The sequence below is a fragment of the Lampris incognitus genome, chromosome 1 (genome assembly GCF_029633865.1).
Source record: "Lampris incognitus isolate fLamInc1 chromosome 1, fLamInc1.hap2, whole genome shotgun sequence".
Taxonomy (NCBI): Eukaryota; Metazoa; Chordata; class Actinopteri; order Lampriformes; family Lampridae; genus Lampris; species Lampris incognitus.
The window spans coordinates 126,643,554-126,659,727 of record NC_079211.1 but is presented as its reverse complement, the minus strand read 5'-3'; the positions used below and the strand labels follow the sequence as shown (position 1 = coordinate 126,659,727).

General features: G+C 43.9%; 1 protein-coding gene across 1 annotated transcript in view; it reads right to left on the bottom strand.

Annotated features, from left to right (window-relative positions):
• Window positions 1–1,901: 1,901 nt before the first annotated feature.
• The window catches only part of LOC130122773 (NADPH oxidase activator 1-like), a 30,159-nt gene continuing 15,886 nt past the window's right edge, over window positions 1,902–16,174 (bottom strand). The window contains exons 11-16 of the mRNA XM_056291793.1: window positions 8,381–8,465; window positions 7,690–7,802; window positions 6,183–6,343; window positions 5,315–5,420; window positions 3,005–3,128; window positions 1,902–2,687 (exon numbers count right to left, since the gene is read on the bottom strand). Coding sequence (XP_056147768.1) covers window positions 2,581–2,687; window positions 3,005–3,128; window positions 5,315–5,420; window positions 6,183–6,343; window positions 7,690–7,802; window positions 8,381–8,465 — 696 coding nt within the window. The 3' untranslated portion in view covers window positions 1,902–2,580. The remainder of the gene's footprint in view (window positions 2,688–3,004; window positions 3,129–5,314; window positions 5,421–6,182; window positions 6,344–7,689; window positions 7,803–8,380; window positions 8,466–16,174) is intronic.

Here is a 16,174-nt window from a genome sequence, read left to right as displayed (position 1 = left end):
CTTCGTGTACCTCGAGTAAAAATATCCAACTTTGGTAACAAAACTTTCAAGGCAGACCCGATAAAAAATAAATAAAAGCTTAGCTTGCACTTAAATTAAGTGCAGTCAATGAACAAGGCTTTATCTAAAGAGAAAGTTAATATATTCCCTTTCTCCGCTTAACCCTCTCCTTATTTCTGCAGCAGAACATCTTTTCAGTCTTGTCATCCGGTAATTAGGCAGACTTGATTAGGCGAGTAAGTTCAAATCAAGACTTTAATGTGAGGGAAACCTGGCGCTGACCCGACTGAAAGCTGCCTCGTCGTCGTACTTGACATTCCCAATTACTTCCAAAATATGTTTTAGTTTGCACTTTATTGATTGAAATGAGGTTTGCAGACTTTCACATTAGCCGAGCATGGCACAAATTCAATGGCAGTAAGTGAATATTGCAGGTCCCCACCTATGCATCCTAAATCACAGCACACCAAGCTAAGTAATTACTCCAACAGAGAAGTGATCTGATTTTATGTTTTGTTGTTGTTGTTGTTTTTTTTTTTGTTTTTTTTTGTGACTGTTTGGTAAGGGATGAACCACACTGGCCGTATGGATACTCTGTACATATTGTACAACAGTCATGTATGTTGATAACCCTCGTACTGTCGAAGATAAAATAGCTCCTGATATAGTCATCACCGCTGCCAGTAAACCAGTCTCTGGCAGAGGGAAGGTGGGCGTCATCTGTGCGCATGGGGAAAAAGGCAGATAATTTGAGGCCTGTTTCATAAGACGGTTGAATTGAGCTTTTAATGGCTCCGATGCCCCCCCCACCACCCCCCCACCTCCCCACACACACACACACACACACACACACTTTCGCATCCACCATTTATGACGACATCTAAAAGCACCTGACATTTCCCTCGCTGGCAATTAATGCCCAGGTCAGTGTAATTCACTGTTTGGAGAGAGTCAAGGTCCTTTCTCCACCTCAGCTTACAGTGACTTGACGTGTAATCTGTATTCTCCTGGCCGGATGCGCACTAATTCAGAGGTAAACTGAAGGTCACCTGAATGATGTATATGTATACGGTAGTTTAAAATGGGCGACCAACTCTGACAGGAACAGAACTTCTTTTTTTTTTTTGCAGTTTTGTGCTCCTTCCGTGATGCAATAGCATTACATCATCTTGTGGGTACAAGTAGTTTCCGAATGGCAGCCTTGCTATAATAAACCCCGTCGTGAGGCTTGTGCAGTTTTATTCCTTTGTTTGGTGTTTTGACTCACTTCTGTGGTTATTTTTGCAGCCATAACTTTACGACGTTTTGCAGGAACCCTGTTAAGTTTCTATTTAAAACCGTTAAGGTTTGATTGACCCTTGCTATCTTTTGAACTCCATTAATTACTTGCCTTGTATTGCTTTTGAAAAGCGATACAAAAGTGTTATCAGGTCTTTTAAATCTGACACATGCTGCCAATTTGCGTTGCACTCAATATCTTTCATGGCTGCTAGGAAAGTGTTTTTGTTCATTTGAAGTGTAAGGTTTGATTTCATGTATTGTTTTGATTATTTTTTTCTGCGTCCCCTGTACATGAGAAAGGATTATGTTACATAGGAAGGGGTCATTCTTTCATCGCTTCACAGGAGTTGGTGGGAAACCTTGACAAGGTGATGCTGTTTGACATTCTCGCCGGGGGCTTTCACGTCAGTAATGCTGTTCATTTGTTCAGAGTTGACAGGAAATGTCATTGCATAAAACGCCTGTACAGAAACGAATGTTGTACAAGTGATGAAATACACCAATAAGTGTGTCGGGATATGATGTAGTAAGAGACGAAAGAAAAACCTTTGGAATCAGCTCAGGGACAATTATATTCAGCTCTACAAGGCTGCAGCTTAAAACTGATCTCAATAGGACATCGCACAAAAGTTATACTAATACATCAATTACATATAAGGACACCATTTATTGTAATTGAACTGCTCAAATAAGTCAGTAGTCACTCAGGTTTAAAAGTGGGAAGACACAAGGATGGACTCTGGTGGGGTACCTCCATGTTCGAAAAAATGCTGCAAAAGTGCCCTCTTGGATGCCCCTAGGGTAGATAAAACATGATAAACTGCCCTCTTGGATGGTCCAATGTGCAAGACAACGATATATAGTGCCCTCTAGGGTGCCCTTCCAGTGGACTGTTTCATCATAAATGCATCACGACCTTCTGCATGCTGGTGCCCCACCACATACAACTGGTGCCCTTTTTATTTTTTTTTGCCCCTGCTCCTCAAACAGCCTGAGTCCGCCACTGCAAGGATGTATTATGAGGTAAAACTGCCTTACCTGAGTCACTTTATCAATGATTTTTTTTTATTAAGTTAATGTGAAACATTGATGTATTTTTATGGTACTTATCACAGCATGCCGTATCCGACTAATGTCCACTGCATTAAAATGAGCACATTTTGTGATGTTTAGTACATGAAAGCAGACTGCATCCTTACTGGTAGATCCAGCATGACACAATGGAAATTCATGTTAATGGGGTATATTTCCCAGTGTGTTTCATTAAGCTCTCATGCCGTCTGCTCCACACTTTTCAGCTTATAAAATGGTGCTAGTGTCATCTCTCGAGATTTCTCTGTAGGCAAAACACCTCGGGAAGATCCCAATGTTCCCTGCACAGTGTCCCTCCAGCCACTCCTCATTCACTGAGAGAGAGAGGGGGGGGGGGGTGAAAAACAGACAAAGATGGAGCAGAAGGAGAGAGATAGATTGAAGGAAAGAGGGCAGACAGGGGATGTGGAAGAAACGGAACACAAGAAAGAAAGACAAAAAGAGAAAAAGGGAGAGAGAGTGAGGACAAAGGTAAATAAAAAGAGGTACCGAGAGGGGCATGGGGTTGAAGAAAAGGATTGCATTTAAAATCAAATGAACAAAGCCAAAAAGCCTTTTTTATTATTATCCTCATTCTACTAACAAGTCATTCAGCATAACTTTCAACTGTCATCTCCCACCGCCTCTTTACCTTCACTCAGAATGTCAACGGTGTCCCCTTCACTAAACACCAGGTCCTCTGGGCCTTCTGCAGCATAGTCATACAGCGCCACCATCTGGTAAAGGATGGTACGGTTGGCCAAAGGGGCTTCGGTCTAAGTAAAGTACAAAAAGAAGAGGGAGGAGGATTAATCAGTTGGTTTTGATTAGGAATCCACATACCACATGACATCGGCGTCGCCAGGTCATTTTGCCGGGGCTTAAGCCCCGAACGCTTTGAGTGTAGCCCCGAATATAATTTTAAATTTAAGCCTATGTGAAGCCCGACAAAAAACCTAACGTGTGTGAATGTCCGATAGTCTTCATAATATAACAGCCTGTCAAAATAAATGCAGTTCTCTAAACTAACTCCGTGTGTGTGTGTGTGTGTGTGTGTGTGTGTGTGTGTGTGTGTGTGTGTGTGTGTGTGTGTGTGTGTGTGTGTGTGTGTGTGTGTGTGTGTGTGTGTGTGAAAGAAAATGTAATATTCCAATATACTAATGTTAACAAAAATATATTTAACTTTTTTTCTCTAGTCTAGTACTGTAGCATGTCAGTAACTGTTTAATGATAGCAGTTGTGAAGTATTCTGCTTCTACTCAATACTAATACTAATCACTAACAACAACTAATATTTTTAACATCACAATTCAATCTGGAGAGTAAACAACAGTTTTTGGGGTACACATTTCAATTTTTAAATGATTAAGACATGTACTCTGAATGTAAATAAGGTGCCAGAGTGCATTAAAAAGCATCAAAACAGAGCTTGTTTATAAAAAAAAATTATGGGGGAGGATCCCCCCGAACCTCCCTACAGAAGTCCAGGCTAAGCCCTGAATGTCTTCAAGTCCTGGAAACACCCCTGTCACATGATAAGCTCTCCCCCATCCTCTACTCCATCATCTAGGAATTCTATAGGACAGCATCAATTACCACCCTCTCAAAAACATCCATCATTATACCGGTACCCGAGAAACCACACCCCTCTGAACCTAACCACTACCCACCAGTCACACTCATCCCAATAGCCATGAAATGCCTGGAAGAACTGATCCTGCGCACCATCCTACCAGCTGTTGGTCCACAGCTGGACCCATATCAGTTTGCCTACAGGGCAAAAAGGGGGACAGAGGATGCTGTGGCATGTCTCCTCCACTCCTTCCACCAACATCTGGAATAATTTGACAACTTCGCTTCAATTCGCTTCATCGACTTCGGCTCTGCCGAAACTCCACCACCTCAATATCCCTCCTCCCCTCATCCACTGGGTCTACAACGTCCTTAGCAACAGACCACAGGCTGTAGGAATAGGCACAGTAACATTATCAACCATCATCACCAACACTGGAGCCCCTCAGGGTTATGTCCTCAGTCCCTTTTTCTACACTCTCCACAAATGACTGCATCAGCCCTTCACCCATCACCACTGACTACAAATACTCTGATGATACTGCCATACTGGGACTACTTAATGGCAATAACTCTATCACAGCCTATCAACACTCCATTTCTAATTTTACACAATGGTGCATGGACAAGTACCTCCAACTGAATGTGGACAAGACAAGAGAATTCAATCAATTAATCAAGTTGCATTTGGTCATTAACACACCAAACACACCCCTCACTGGACTGAACCCCATCTCCATCCATGGCAAGACAGTAGAACAGGTTAACAGCTTCAAATATCTTGGACTCACTTTAGACAGTAAACTCAGCTTTGATCAACACATCCCTGATATCCATAAACGATCCCAGCAGAGGCTTCACGTCACCCGCAAGCTCAGAGCACTTTCTGTCCCCACCACCTTCTGTTGTTACTTTACAAAAGCATAATCCAACCCATCCTGCTGTACTGTTCCCCCTGTTTCTATACCATGCTGATCATCTCCAAAAAAAGCCCCAAACCAACCACGGTCACACATGCTGCCTCCAAGATCATCCACTCCCCTACACCCAACCTCTCAGACATGAATGACAGAGCCATCACACGCCTTGCACTCACAATAGTGAATGACACCAATCACCCCCTCAATTCATACTTCACACGACTGCCGTTAGGCCGCATATACAGCACTCTGAAATGGAGAAGAGCTTGCTTTGGCAGAAGTTTTGTCCCTTCTGCCATAACAGCACTAAAAAAACTGCCTCACTGACCTAGCGTAGCGCCAGATTTATATCTGTGGATGTGAGTGAATGCTATGCGTTTATGTGTTTATGTCTATCTAACCGGACAAATGCATGTGTAACACTTTATTGATAAGTTGTGGAAGTTGTGTATGTGTGCATGAGCCTTTACCTGGCACCATAGTGTGGCTCTGCCAGCCTCGGCCACATCCAATAGAGTACCTGTCTCTCCATTTTCTTCCAGAGGTTTCAGCACCTGGGAGCCATGCTGCTTATGTCTGAATGGATGGATGGATGGATGGGACAGGGAGGGAAGACAAACGGTGTGGGAGCAGAGTAGATATGGGACAAGAGAGGAGGGAGATGAGAGAGAAAACTTTCCAGTCCAGGGTGACACATAAAAAAACCTCAATATAAACACACATGAAATAAAATAAGATAATGATTAGCCAAACTAAACAGGCACAGTTGAACAACCCAACATCTGTTAAGATCACTTTGACTTAAAACTTCCTGGTTTTGCCTAAAAATTTGACAAACGTCACACTGCCGGATTTCAATAGCGTAAGTTGTGTGCATTCAATTTAAGTAACGTTCAAAACTACATTACATTTTTCCATACATAGGTATGAAAAGAAATCAGCAGATGATTTAGTGTAAACTAGTTTGGTGTACAGAGGCATACATAAAAGTCACTGTTTTATTTTCATGACAGTAAAGTGTTTTTGTCATGAGAAAAATACATGCTATATAGCACATATGTCTGTCAACAATCACTTTCATAAATTGTTGGACAGTATATGAACAGTAGATATGTAAGATAGCGTATTGTGTTTCGGATTGAAGCCCCTCTGATAGAAGCTTTACGGGAGGGGCGGGGGTGAGAAGAGTGGACCGACGGGAGAGACGATGGAGGAGGAGGAGGAGGAGGAGGAGGAGGAGGAGGAGGAGGAGGAGGAGGAGGAGGATATTTTTAGAAATGTAGCAGCACTTGTTGAAATTCAAGGTGACAGAAGTGGGTTGGCAGGCCTCCGGTTTACCTGAGGCGCAAGCAAGCAGCCGGCTGGCCCAATTTGTTTGCAATTCGCTCCTGCAGTTCATGGTATGGCGTGTCCGATGGGACGGTGAGAGCCAGCGTATATACGTAATGGACTTTTACAATCACAGAGTCAGCCTTGTCTCCCTCGGCTGAGCCATCATACTGAGAAAAATGAAAAGAAAGTGGGAGAGCACCAAAAACATCACAGAAGATATAGGTTATACTATACGTCATGTATACATAGTACATGTCCATGAAGAATATAGATAAACCAAACCTTCAAATCATGCATACAGGTTTTTAAATTTCAACAAATCTCTGCACCAGCTGACTTGACTGGCTAGTTCACCCTTTGCAGTGTTACATCAAAGTCTGCAACCGTCAAAGTTATAGTTTGGTGTGATGAAGTTTAGGGTCATGATCTTTAAGGGTGGTTGCCCCTTAGAAACGCTATTGAATGACATTCAGGACAACTGTATTGATCACAATTTCTGACAGTCACAGATTTTGGCATAATACTGGTCAAAGCTGTGACAGTTAGAAATACGCAGGTGTAGTGATCAGTTAAAATGAAAATCTACATAAATTTCACCCTTGATAACACTTGCTTTGAGACAACTGAGCCACAATCTTTTGTTGTTGTTTTTTTCTAACTTTGTCCAAAATACAACCAGAAAACCATCAGTTTGAAATCAGTTAAAATTTCACAAGGCAGAGAGGGTGTTGGATGTATTTGGAGCACTACCTATAATTCCATTCCACAGCACATCTCAACATCTTGTCCCTCTCGAATTGTTCTGCATGTGGAATTCCTGCTGTTGTTATTGAGTATGAGTTTGAAATATGAAAATCTACAAGTTCTCATATCTTTGCACTACATTGCAAAAAAATAAAATAAATAAATCTCTTGTTCTTGGCAATAAAAATCAACGGAACAAAAGATAAAGACCGAGTTTATGAAAATGACAGAAAAATAAAACTCCAATTTGCTTAGTGGCGCTGACCCTGCCACACCCTGCATTTTTGTTCAGATTTGTGGTTTGATGTGATCTCTGGCTATAAGCTGACAAGTATGAAGAATGCTCTCACTAAGATGTTCCTGAATAACATTGACTGAGACTAAAAAGGCTTGATAAAACAGGAGGTGCATTAGTTTTGGCATGAGATAGATATTTCTTTTCAAAGACTGGCCTAATTCAGGTCACTCTGGAGTGCAGAGGCACAAAAGCGAGTTTCAAATAGTTCAGCTTATATTTATATCCAACTACTGACTACCTCTTCCTCCCCTGAGTGTAGCAGTGACTTAATCAGGACACATCAGCATTTTTCTGCCAAATTTCAACTATTACAAAGCATTTATGCCCAATCCACACAATCCATCTATATTTAGATTGAATAGAGATGGGATCCTCTTTTTTTATTCCAGCAGAGTCTTTAAGGAAAGTAACTTAAACATGATTCAGACTTTAGCTCATACAGATGAACTTGGGTTTCATGTGATATGGTACCTGGTCAGTGGGGCTGCTTACGTCGGATGTGTATCGAGGCAATTCTGTGGCCTGCAGGGGTGGCAAAATGACAGCTGTGTTGGATGGAGGCAGGGTAGTTGTGGCCAAATGTGCTGCAGAAAAAGAACGAGTTTCATTACATTCGACCTAATGTGCCAAAGCATTACCCTCAGCACTTACTTTCAAAGTTTTGCCTCAATGCAATTGGCTTCAATTCCCATGTTGTTAAAAATATAAGCGATCAACAGCATGGAGCAGTGTTTTTCAACCGGTGTGCTGTGGCACACAAATGTGCCATTAAGTGTGCTATGGAAAATTGTCAGATTTCATTTCAAATTGAAATAAGGTCATATGTTTATGAATGGAAATGAGCTCTTGGACTGTAGTTTGAAAATTGTTTTCTAATTCTTTGTGTCATGGTGGCGAGTGGTGCACCGTAGGATTTTTTTTCATTATAAAAAGTTTGCAGTCGGAAAAAAAATGTTGGAAAACACTGATACAAAGTACGTTAGAGCCAAAGCAACTGACGATGACATAGCAACATATACTACATCTATATTATTTGTTACATCTACATCAGTAATTGCTTGGCAGAGAAGCAATAGTGAGAATGTAGGAAAGGTCTGTTAATTCCTCAAGAAGAAAGTAAAGAAATGGAGGGATGAGATAAGGGGGTTGTGTTGTAATGTACCCTGAGGAGGAGGTGGTCTGGACGTCGTCTGTGGGCGAGTAGGCGGCTTGAGGCCCGGTGGGAGAGGAATCCCACTAGGAACACTCTGTGGATGCAGTAAAGACAGTACAGTAAAAGCGACCGAGTCTTCTCTCTGGGCAATTGTTTTCAGCTTTGAAACACTTCAAAGGGAGACTCTGTAACGCTATGAAACAGCGACCTCTAGGCAAACGAGGCCCACTTGATTACTGCACTTTGCTTACATGTTGGAGCGCTGGGAGCAATAGATTTTACTTTCGACGTCATTGCCAGCTATTTCTGGCTTCTGCCTTCGTAAGGTTGATAACTGATGTTTATTCTCTTACTTATTTCTTCTCTATATTCTGCCCAACCTCTTCATTTGTTCTAATGATTTAGCTATTTTCTATGCTTAGTTCACTTATCGCTAGATTCTCTAGTCTTCTTTCCCAAACGACTCTTGTGTTTAATAGGCAGCCTCTCGTTCCTAGTTTGTTACAAGCTTCGGGCTCTGCCTAGCTTAGCAGTTAGCGCTATTGCATTTGCAGTCAAAGCAGCCTTGTTTAAACGGTGGTTTGTGTTGACTGTTCCACAGTTACAGATAGGTTATCTCAACTAGAGAGACGTGTCCGTGAGTTAGAGCAGCTTCTTTCGACCAGGATTACGTAAGACGTGATAGGCACTCCAGATAGCCTTAGCCCCAGGCCTGACAGCAGACCTGCTATTGTTAGCACTGGCTCAGCCTCATCGGCGTGGGAAGGCTCGCAAGAGCAAGCCACTGGTCGTGTGGCCTGGTCTGCAGTCACCTCTCCCGACTGCAAACTGGTTTTCACCCCTCACCATGTTGGTAGTCCTACTGGCCAGTGTGCTTCTCCCGCTCCTGTCGACAGAGTAAAACAAGGCACGCTAGTGATAGAAGACTCCATTACCCGCGCAATATCAGATTATTCCCCAGCCTTAAACAGGGCCAGAGTCTCCGACATAGAGGACTATTGTAAGAGTTGTAATAAGTTAAACGGGATTAGTTTTATTATTATCCTTTTATGGAGTCCCCGAACCCTTTTAGGACGTTACACAGGAAGTAAATGAGTTGTGTCATATTGGTGTGTGCCATGTGGGTGCTAGCGGACTGTTAGTGCATCGCAAATCAGCCAGGTATTGGTCCCATTGTTAAGTAAAGCTTTCTTATATAAAGTACGCGTGTCGTTTAAGTTAGTACATTTTTGGCGACGAGGATAAAACGGGAGTTAGAAGGCTGAAGTTTCAGTGAGTAAAACTACATCTGATTATTGTTTGCTAGCTAGTTGAGCTAACATTACGTTCATGAGTTCCAGTGAGAACACCGACAGAGGAAACGGCACCATGGCTACGTTTGGGACTATCAGTGAGTTTGTGGAGGAGAACGGGGACTGGACGGAATATGTGAAAAGGTTGGGACACTTTTTCTCTGCTAACAGAATTACTAATGGGGATAAACAGCGTTCAATTCCACTGAGTGTGTGTGGTGCGAAGACGTACAAATGGATGAGGAATATGGCGACACCACAGAAACCGGGCGACCTTTCATTTGATGAGCTAGTTAAACTCGTTCAGGATCACCACAATCCCAGGACATCAGTGATCATCCAGAGGTTTAAATTCAACACTCTGGTCCGGAAGCCAGGTCAGTCTGTAGCCCAGTTTGTGGCAGAGTTACGCCAGTTCTCAGAGCATTGTGAGTACGGGCTGATGTTAGAGGACATGCTCCGTGACAAATTTGTAGTTGGCATTGATGACGACAGGGTTCAGTGTTGTTTACTAAGGAAGACCACATTAAATTTCAAGAGAGCATTGGAATTGGCTCAAGGAATGGAAATGGCTGATAACAACGCAAAAGACATTCAGAGAGAGTGGGCTGGTGCGCAGGTGGGTGCACCAGGTTAGGAGGGAGGCAGATAGGTCTTGAGCAGTGGAGTGTTTCAGGGTGGAGGGGCACATTATGCAAACAACTGCAAGTTCAAGGAGGCAGCGTGTCACACCTGCAATCTAAAAGGACATTTAGCTAAAAGGTGTAGGGGTGCTAAGGGTAAAAAAGACTGGGCAGGGTAATGCTACCTTTAGGAAGCCACAGTCAGCTGCACAGTATGAGGAGGACTCCGAGTAGTACAATGAGAATGAGCCACAGGCAGTCAAAAAAGTGCAGTGGTTCTAAAGGCAAAACAGACTGGGCGGGGCAACACTGCCTTTATAAAGCCACAGTTAACAGCACACTACCTGGATACAGAACAGAAGGAGGAATGCTCTGTCAACATGTTCAACGTGAGTGAGCCACGTGCTGAGCCTATCTACGCCACAGTGGTGGTCAATGGAAAAGAGATGAGGATGGAGGTTGACACAGGGGCCTCTGCCTCTATCACCAGTGAGGAGACCTACAGAGAGACTTGGGGTGATACCAAGGCACCCACCATCACCCCAGCGAGTATTAATCTACGGACATACACAGGACAGACCATACCATTGGTCGGGGCACTAGAGGTGGGCATTCAGCGTAACAGCCAGGAAGCAAGAGCATGGCTTCTGGTAGTAAAAGGTAGGGGATCCAGTCTACTGGGATGGGACTGGCTCCAGAAAATTAAATTAAGGGGTGAATTAAACACATACGGGTGACTGAGGATGTCATTCAAAAGTATGCTGAGGTTTTCACAGATGAGCTGGGGGCACTGCGGGGAACTACAGTTAAACTGCACGTGGATACTCAGGCTACCCCTCACTTTTTCAAGCCCAGAGGAGTAGCCTATGCTATGAAAGGCAAAGTGGAGGAGGAGCTGGACAGACTACAGAGGCTGGGAGTCATGCATCCTGTCCAGTTCTCAGCCTGGGCAGCCCCCATTGTTCCAGTTCACAAGAGCGACGGCACAGTACGTATCTGTGGAGACTACAAACTCACCATCAACCAGGCCTCCAAGCTAGATGACTACCCTCTGCTGAGAGAGGAGGACCTGTTTGCAACCCTGGCTGGTGCTAAGATATTTTCAAAACTAGACATGAGCCATGCCTACCAACAGCTGGTATTGGACGAGGACTCTAAACAGTTCACCACAATCAATACCCACAAGGGGTTGTTAAGGTGCAACCGCCAAGTGTTTGGAGTTGCCTACAGCCCAGCCATTTTTCCAAAGGACAATGGACAGTCTGTTGCAGGGTATTCCCCGTGCATCAGTTTATCTGGATGATATCCTGGTCACTGGAGAGACCGAGGAGGAGCACCTCAGCCACCTGAAGCAAGTGCTAAAGAGGCTCTCAGAGGCAGGGCTCTGCTTGAAGCGTAGCAAGTGTATTTTCCAAGCACCAAGTGTGACATACCTGGGCCACACCATCACGGCCCAGGATTTGCGTCCAGTGGAGGACAAAGTCAGGGCCATCAAGGAAGTGCAAAGCCCCAAAAATGTGCCTGAGCTCAGGTCATTTCTGGGCATGGTGAACTACTATGGTAAGTTCCTCCCAGACCTCTCAACACAGCTGGCGCCCCTGTACTCACTTCTCCGCAAGGGCTCTCGTTGGGAGTGGGGGCCTGCACAGGAGACAGCAACTTGGCCCATTTCAGCCATGGCACTATTCATTCAGCTGGGGTCTTAATTTTTCTACATAAATTTAAAGGGGATGTTCTTGAGACAGTGCCCTCTTGTGATGGTAGATGGATTGTTCTAATAATTAATCAAGACAACGCTACCTTTATTGTTTGTAATATATATGGGTTTAATTACCAAGCTTTCAACAAGGTCTTATTAATGAAATAACATCCAAATTGAAGGAACTATACAAAAAGTATCAAGGCTCATGTATACTTCTTTGTAGTGATTTTAATGAATGTCCTAATGATACGAAAGATACCCTCCTAGACTACACTCACTGGCCACTTTATTAGGTACACCTTGCTAGTACCGGGTTGGACCCCCTTTTGCCTTCAGAACTGCCTTAATCCTTCGTGGCATAGATTCAACAAGGTACTGGAAACATTCCTCAGAGAGTTTGGTCCATATTGACATGATAGCATCACGCAGTTGCCGCAGATTTGTCGGCTGCACATCCATGATGCGAATCTCCCGGTCCACCACATCCCAAAGGTGCTCTATTGGATTGAGATCTGGTGACTGTGGAGGCCATTTGAGTACAGTGAACTCATTGTCATGTTCAAGAAACCAGTCTGAGATGATTCGAGCTTTATGACATGGCGCGTTATCCTGCTGGAAGTAGCCATCAGAAGATGGGAACACTGTGGTCATAAAGGGATGGACATGGTCAGCAACAATACTCAGGTAGGCTGTGGCGTTGACACGATGCTCAATTGGTACTAAGGGGCCCAAAGTGTGCCAAGACAATATCCCCCACACCATTACACCACCACCACCAGCCTGAACCGTTGATACAAGGCAGGATGGATCCATGCTTTCATGTTGTTGATGCCAAATTCTGACCCTACCATCCGAATGTCGCAGCAGAAATCGAGACTCATCAGACCAGGCAACGTTTTTCCAATCTTCTATTGTCCAATTTTGGTGAGCCTGTGCGAATTGTAGCCTCAGTTTCCTGTTCTTAGCTGACAGGAGTGGCACCCGGTGTGGTCTTCTGCTGCTGTAGCCCATCTGCGTCAAGGTTCGACGTGTTGTGCGTTCAGAGATGCTCTTCTGCATACCTCGGTTGTAATGAGTGGTTATTTGAGTTACTGTTGCCTTTCTATCAGCTCGAACCAGTCTGGCCATTCTCCTCTGACCTCTGGCATCAACAAGGCATTTTCGCGCACAGAACTGCCGCTCACTGGATATTTTCTCTTTTTCGGACCATTCTCTGTAATTCCTAGAGATGGTTGTGCGTGAAAATCCCAGTAGATCAGCAGTTTCTGAAATACTCAGACCAGCCCGTCTGGCCCCAACAACCATGCCACGTTCAAAGTCACTTAAATCACCTTTCTTCCCCATTCTGATGCTCGGTTTGAACTGCAGCAGATCGTCTTGACCATGTCTACATGCCTAAATGCATTGAGTTGCTGCCAAGTGATTGGCTGATTAGAAATTTGCGTTAACGAGCAGTTGGACAGGTGTGCCTAATAAAGTGGCCGGTGAGTGTATATCAAACTTCACAGAACAATAACCTTGTCTCGTTGCTCTGCTCCAACCTCTCCTTGACAGATGCATGGCGTTTCTTTAACCCTAGCACAAAAGAATTCACCTGGTGTAATAGAAGACTAACTTTAAAATCAAGAATTGATCTATTTCTAATCTCCTCTACCCTTCTATTTGTGAAAGAAGTTAATAGTTTGTATGCCCCATTATCAGACCATAAGCAAATAATATTGAAGTTAGGTGCTAAGGAGGAGACCTCTAGTATGCGAGGATACTGGAAATTCAACAATCCTCTTTTAAGAGATGTTTCATTCAATGATACTATTAAAAAATTTGCAGAGGAAATCCTGCATATTTTATATGCAAAAAATGTTTTATTCACAAACAGAAATTCTCTAAATCACTACCTAAGATCGGTCCTTTTCTCCTAGAACTGAACTCTTTACTTAAATCTCTCAGCCTTGTAAACAAAAAAAAAGTAATAAGCTGTTGAATTATTATGAAACTTTTTTCTCTGAAACCTCTGTCTGATTATTTTAGATTTGTACATATGTACTCTGGTTTTGTTTTGTTGTATGTCTGTTCTTTGTTTTTATTATATTATTATCATTTATTTATCTCTGACACTGTCTGATACCCTTATTGTATTCTTTTGACGTAGTTGTATAATCATATTGAACCTGATATGTGCTAATACTATATACCTTTTTTTCTGTAAAATTTTCTATTATTCAATAAGAGAAAAAAAGCAACTCAAATTTGATGACTAAGTTCGCTGAAAACTTTACCGCTTGCAGCTTTTTTGAGAACCACTCATCCAAACAATGTCATACTTGACACTGCACTTCCTTGAGTCCTCAGCAATACACCCGCCAAGTGTCAAGTGTCAAGTCGATCAGATGAACGATTGTCGAGAAAAATCGAAGGACAGACATACATGCAGACACAGACAGACAGGTTCCTTCCATTTCAGTTAGATCATAAATTATAAATTTGCACCGCTGCCATTAATAATACATATTGTGGCAGAAATTATTCAATTTTGGGGGTTTGTGCACAATGAGGTAAGCACATTGGCAGATGAACTGCTCAAACTCTTAAGGCAAAGAAAATTACAGACTCATCTCATCTCATCATCAGCTGCTTCTCCGGGGTCGGGTTGCGGTGGCAGCAAGTTAAGTAGGGCACTCCAGACGTCCCTCCCCCAAGCAACGCCCTCCAGCTCCTCCTGGGGGATCCCAAGGCATTCCCGGGTCAGATTGGACATGTAGTCCCTCCAGCGAGTTCTGGGTCTACCCTGGGATCTCCTCCCAGTTGGATGTGCCTGGAAAACCTCCAAAGGAAGGCGCCCAGGAGGCATCCTAATCAGATGCCTGAACCACCTCAACTGGCTCCTTTTGATGCGAAGGAGCAGCGGCTCTACTCCGAGCTCCATCTGGATGTCTGAGTTCCTCACCCTATCTCTAAGGCTGAGCCCAGACACCCTACGGTGGAAACGAATTTCAGCCGCTTGTATCCGCAATCTCATCCTTTCAGTCAATACCCAAAGCTCATGACCATATAGGTGAGGGTTGGAACGAAGACTGACTGGTAAATTGAGAGCTTAGGCCTTCTGGCTCAGCTCCCTCTTCACCACAATGGTCCGGTACAATGTCCGCATTACTGCTGATGCTGCACCAATCTGCCTGTCAATCTCCCGCTCCATCCTACCCTCACTCGTGAACAAGACCCCGAGATACTTGAACTCCTTCATTTGAGGCAACAACTCATCCCCAACCTGGAGGGAGCAATCCACCATTTTCCAGTAGAGGACCATGGCCTCAGACTTGGAGGTGCGAACTCTCATCCCAGCCATTTCACACTCAGCTGCAAACCACCCCAGTGCGCGCTGGAAGTCACGTTCTTATGAAACCAACAAAACCACATCATCTGCGAAGAGCAGTGATGCAATTCTGAGGTTTCCAAAATGGACATACTCCTCACCTTGGCTGTGCCTTGAGATCTTGTCCATTAATATCACAAACAGAATCAGAGACAAGGAACAACCTTGGCGGAGTCCGACACCCACCAAAAACGTGTTTGACTTTGTGCCAAGAATGCGGACACAGCTCTCACTTTGGTTATGCAAGGACCGGATGGCTTGTAGCAACCGCCCCGGTACCCATACTCCTGCAGTACCCCCACAGAGTGCCCCGGGGGACACGGTTGTAAGCCTTATTCAAATCCACAAAAAACATGTAGACTGGCTGGTCAAACTCCCATACCTCCCTCAGCACTTCTGCAAGGGTAAAGAATTGGTCCACTGCTCCACAGCCAGGACGGAATCCGCATTGTTTCTCCTGCATCTGAGGTTCAAAAATTGCAGACCGTGTTTCCTGATACGAACATAGTAGCTCTACGCCTTTTCCTTACCATTCCAGTCACCTGAATGTTGCCAAGACTGATCTTCCTGCATTGCTGCTGTTATTATCTTTTCATTTTTTCATTTTTATGACCTGGTTATTTGCACCATTGCTGTAGTTATGGGGGACTCCAAAACATCCGTAGCCCAGGGCCTAAAGTAATGTTAAGGCACCTAGGGTGGTAGCTAACAGTTTGCTTTGCTTACTTAGCTTGGCAAACTGGCGTGAACAACATCAGCTAACTAGCTTGCCACAAATCACTCCTTTGCTCTAATCCTAAGGTATCTTGGGAGTGA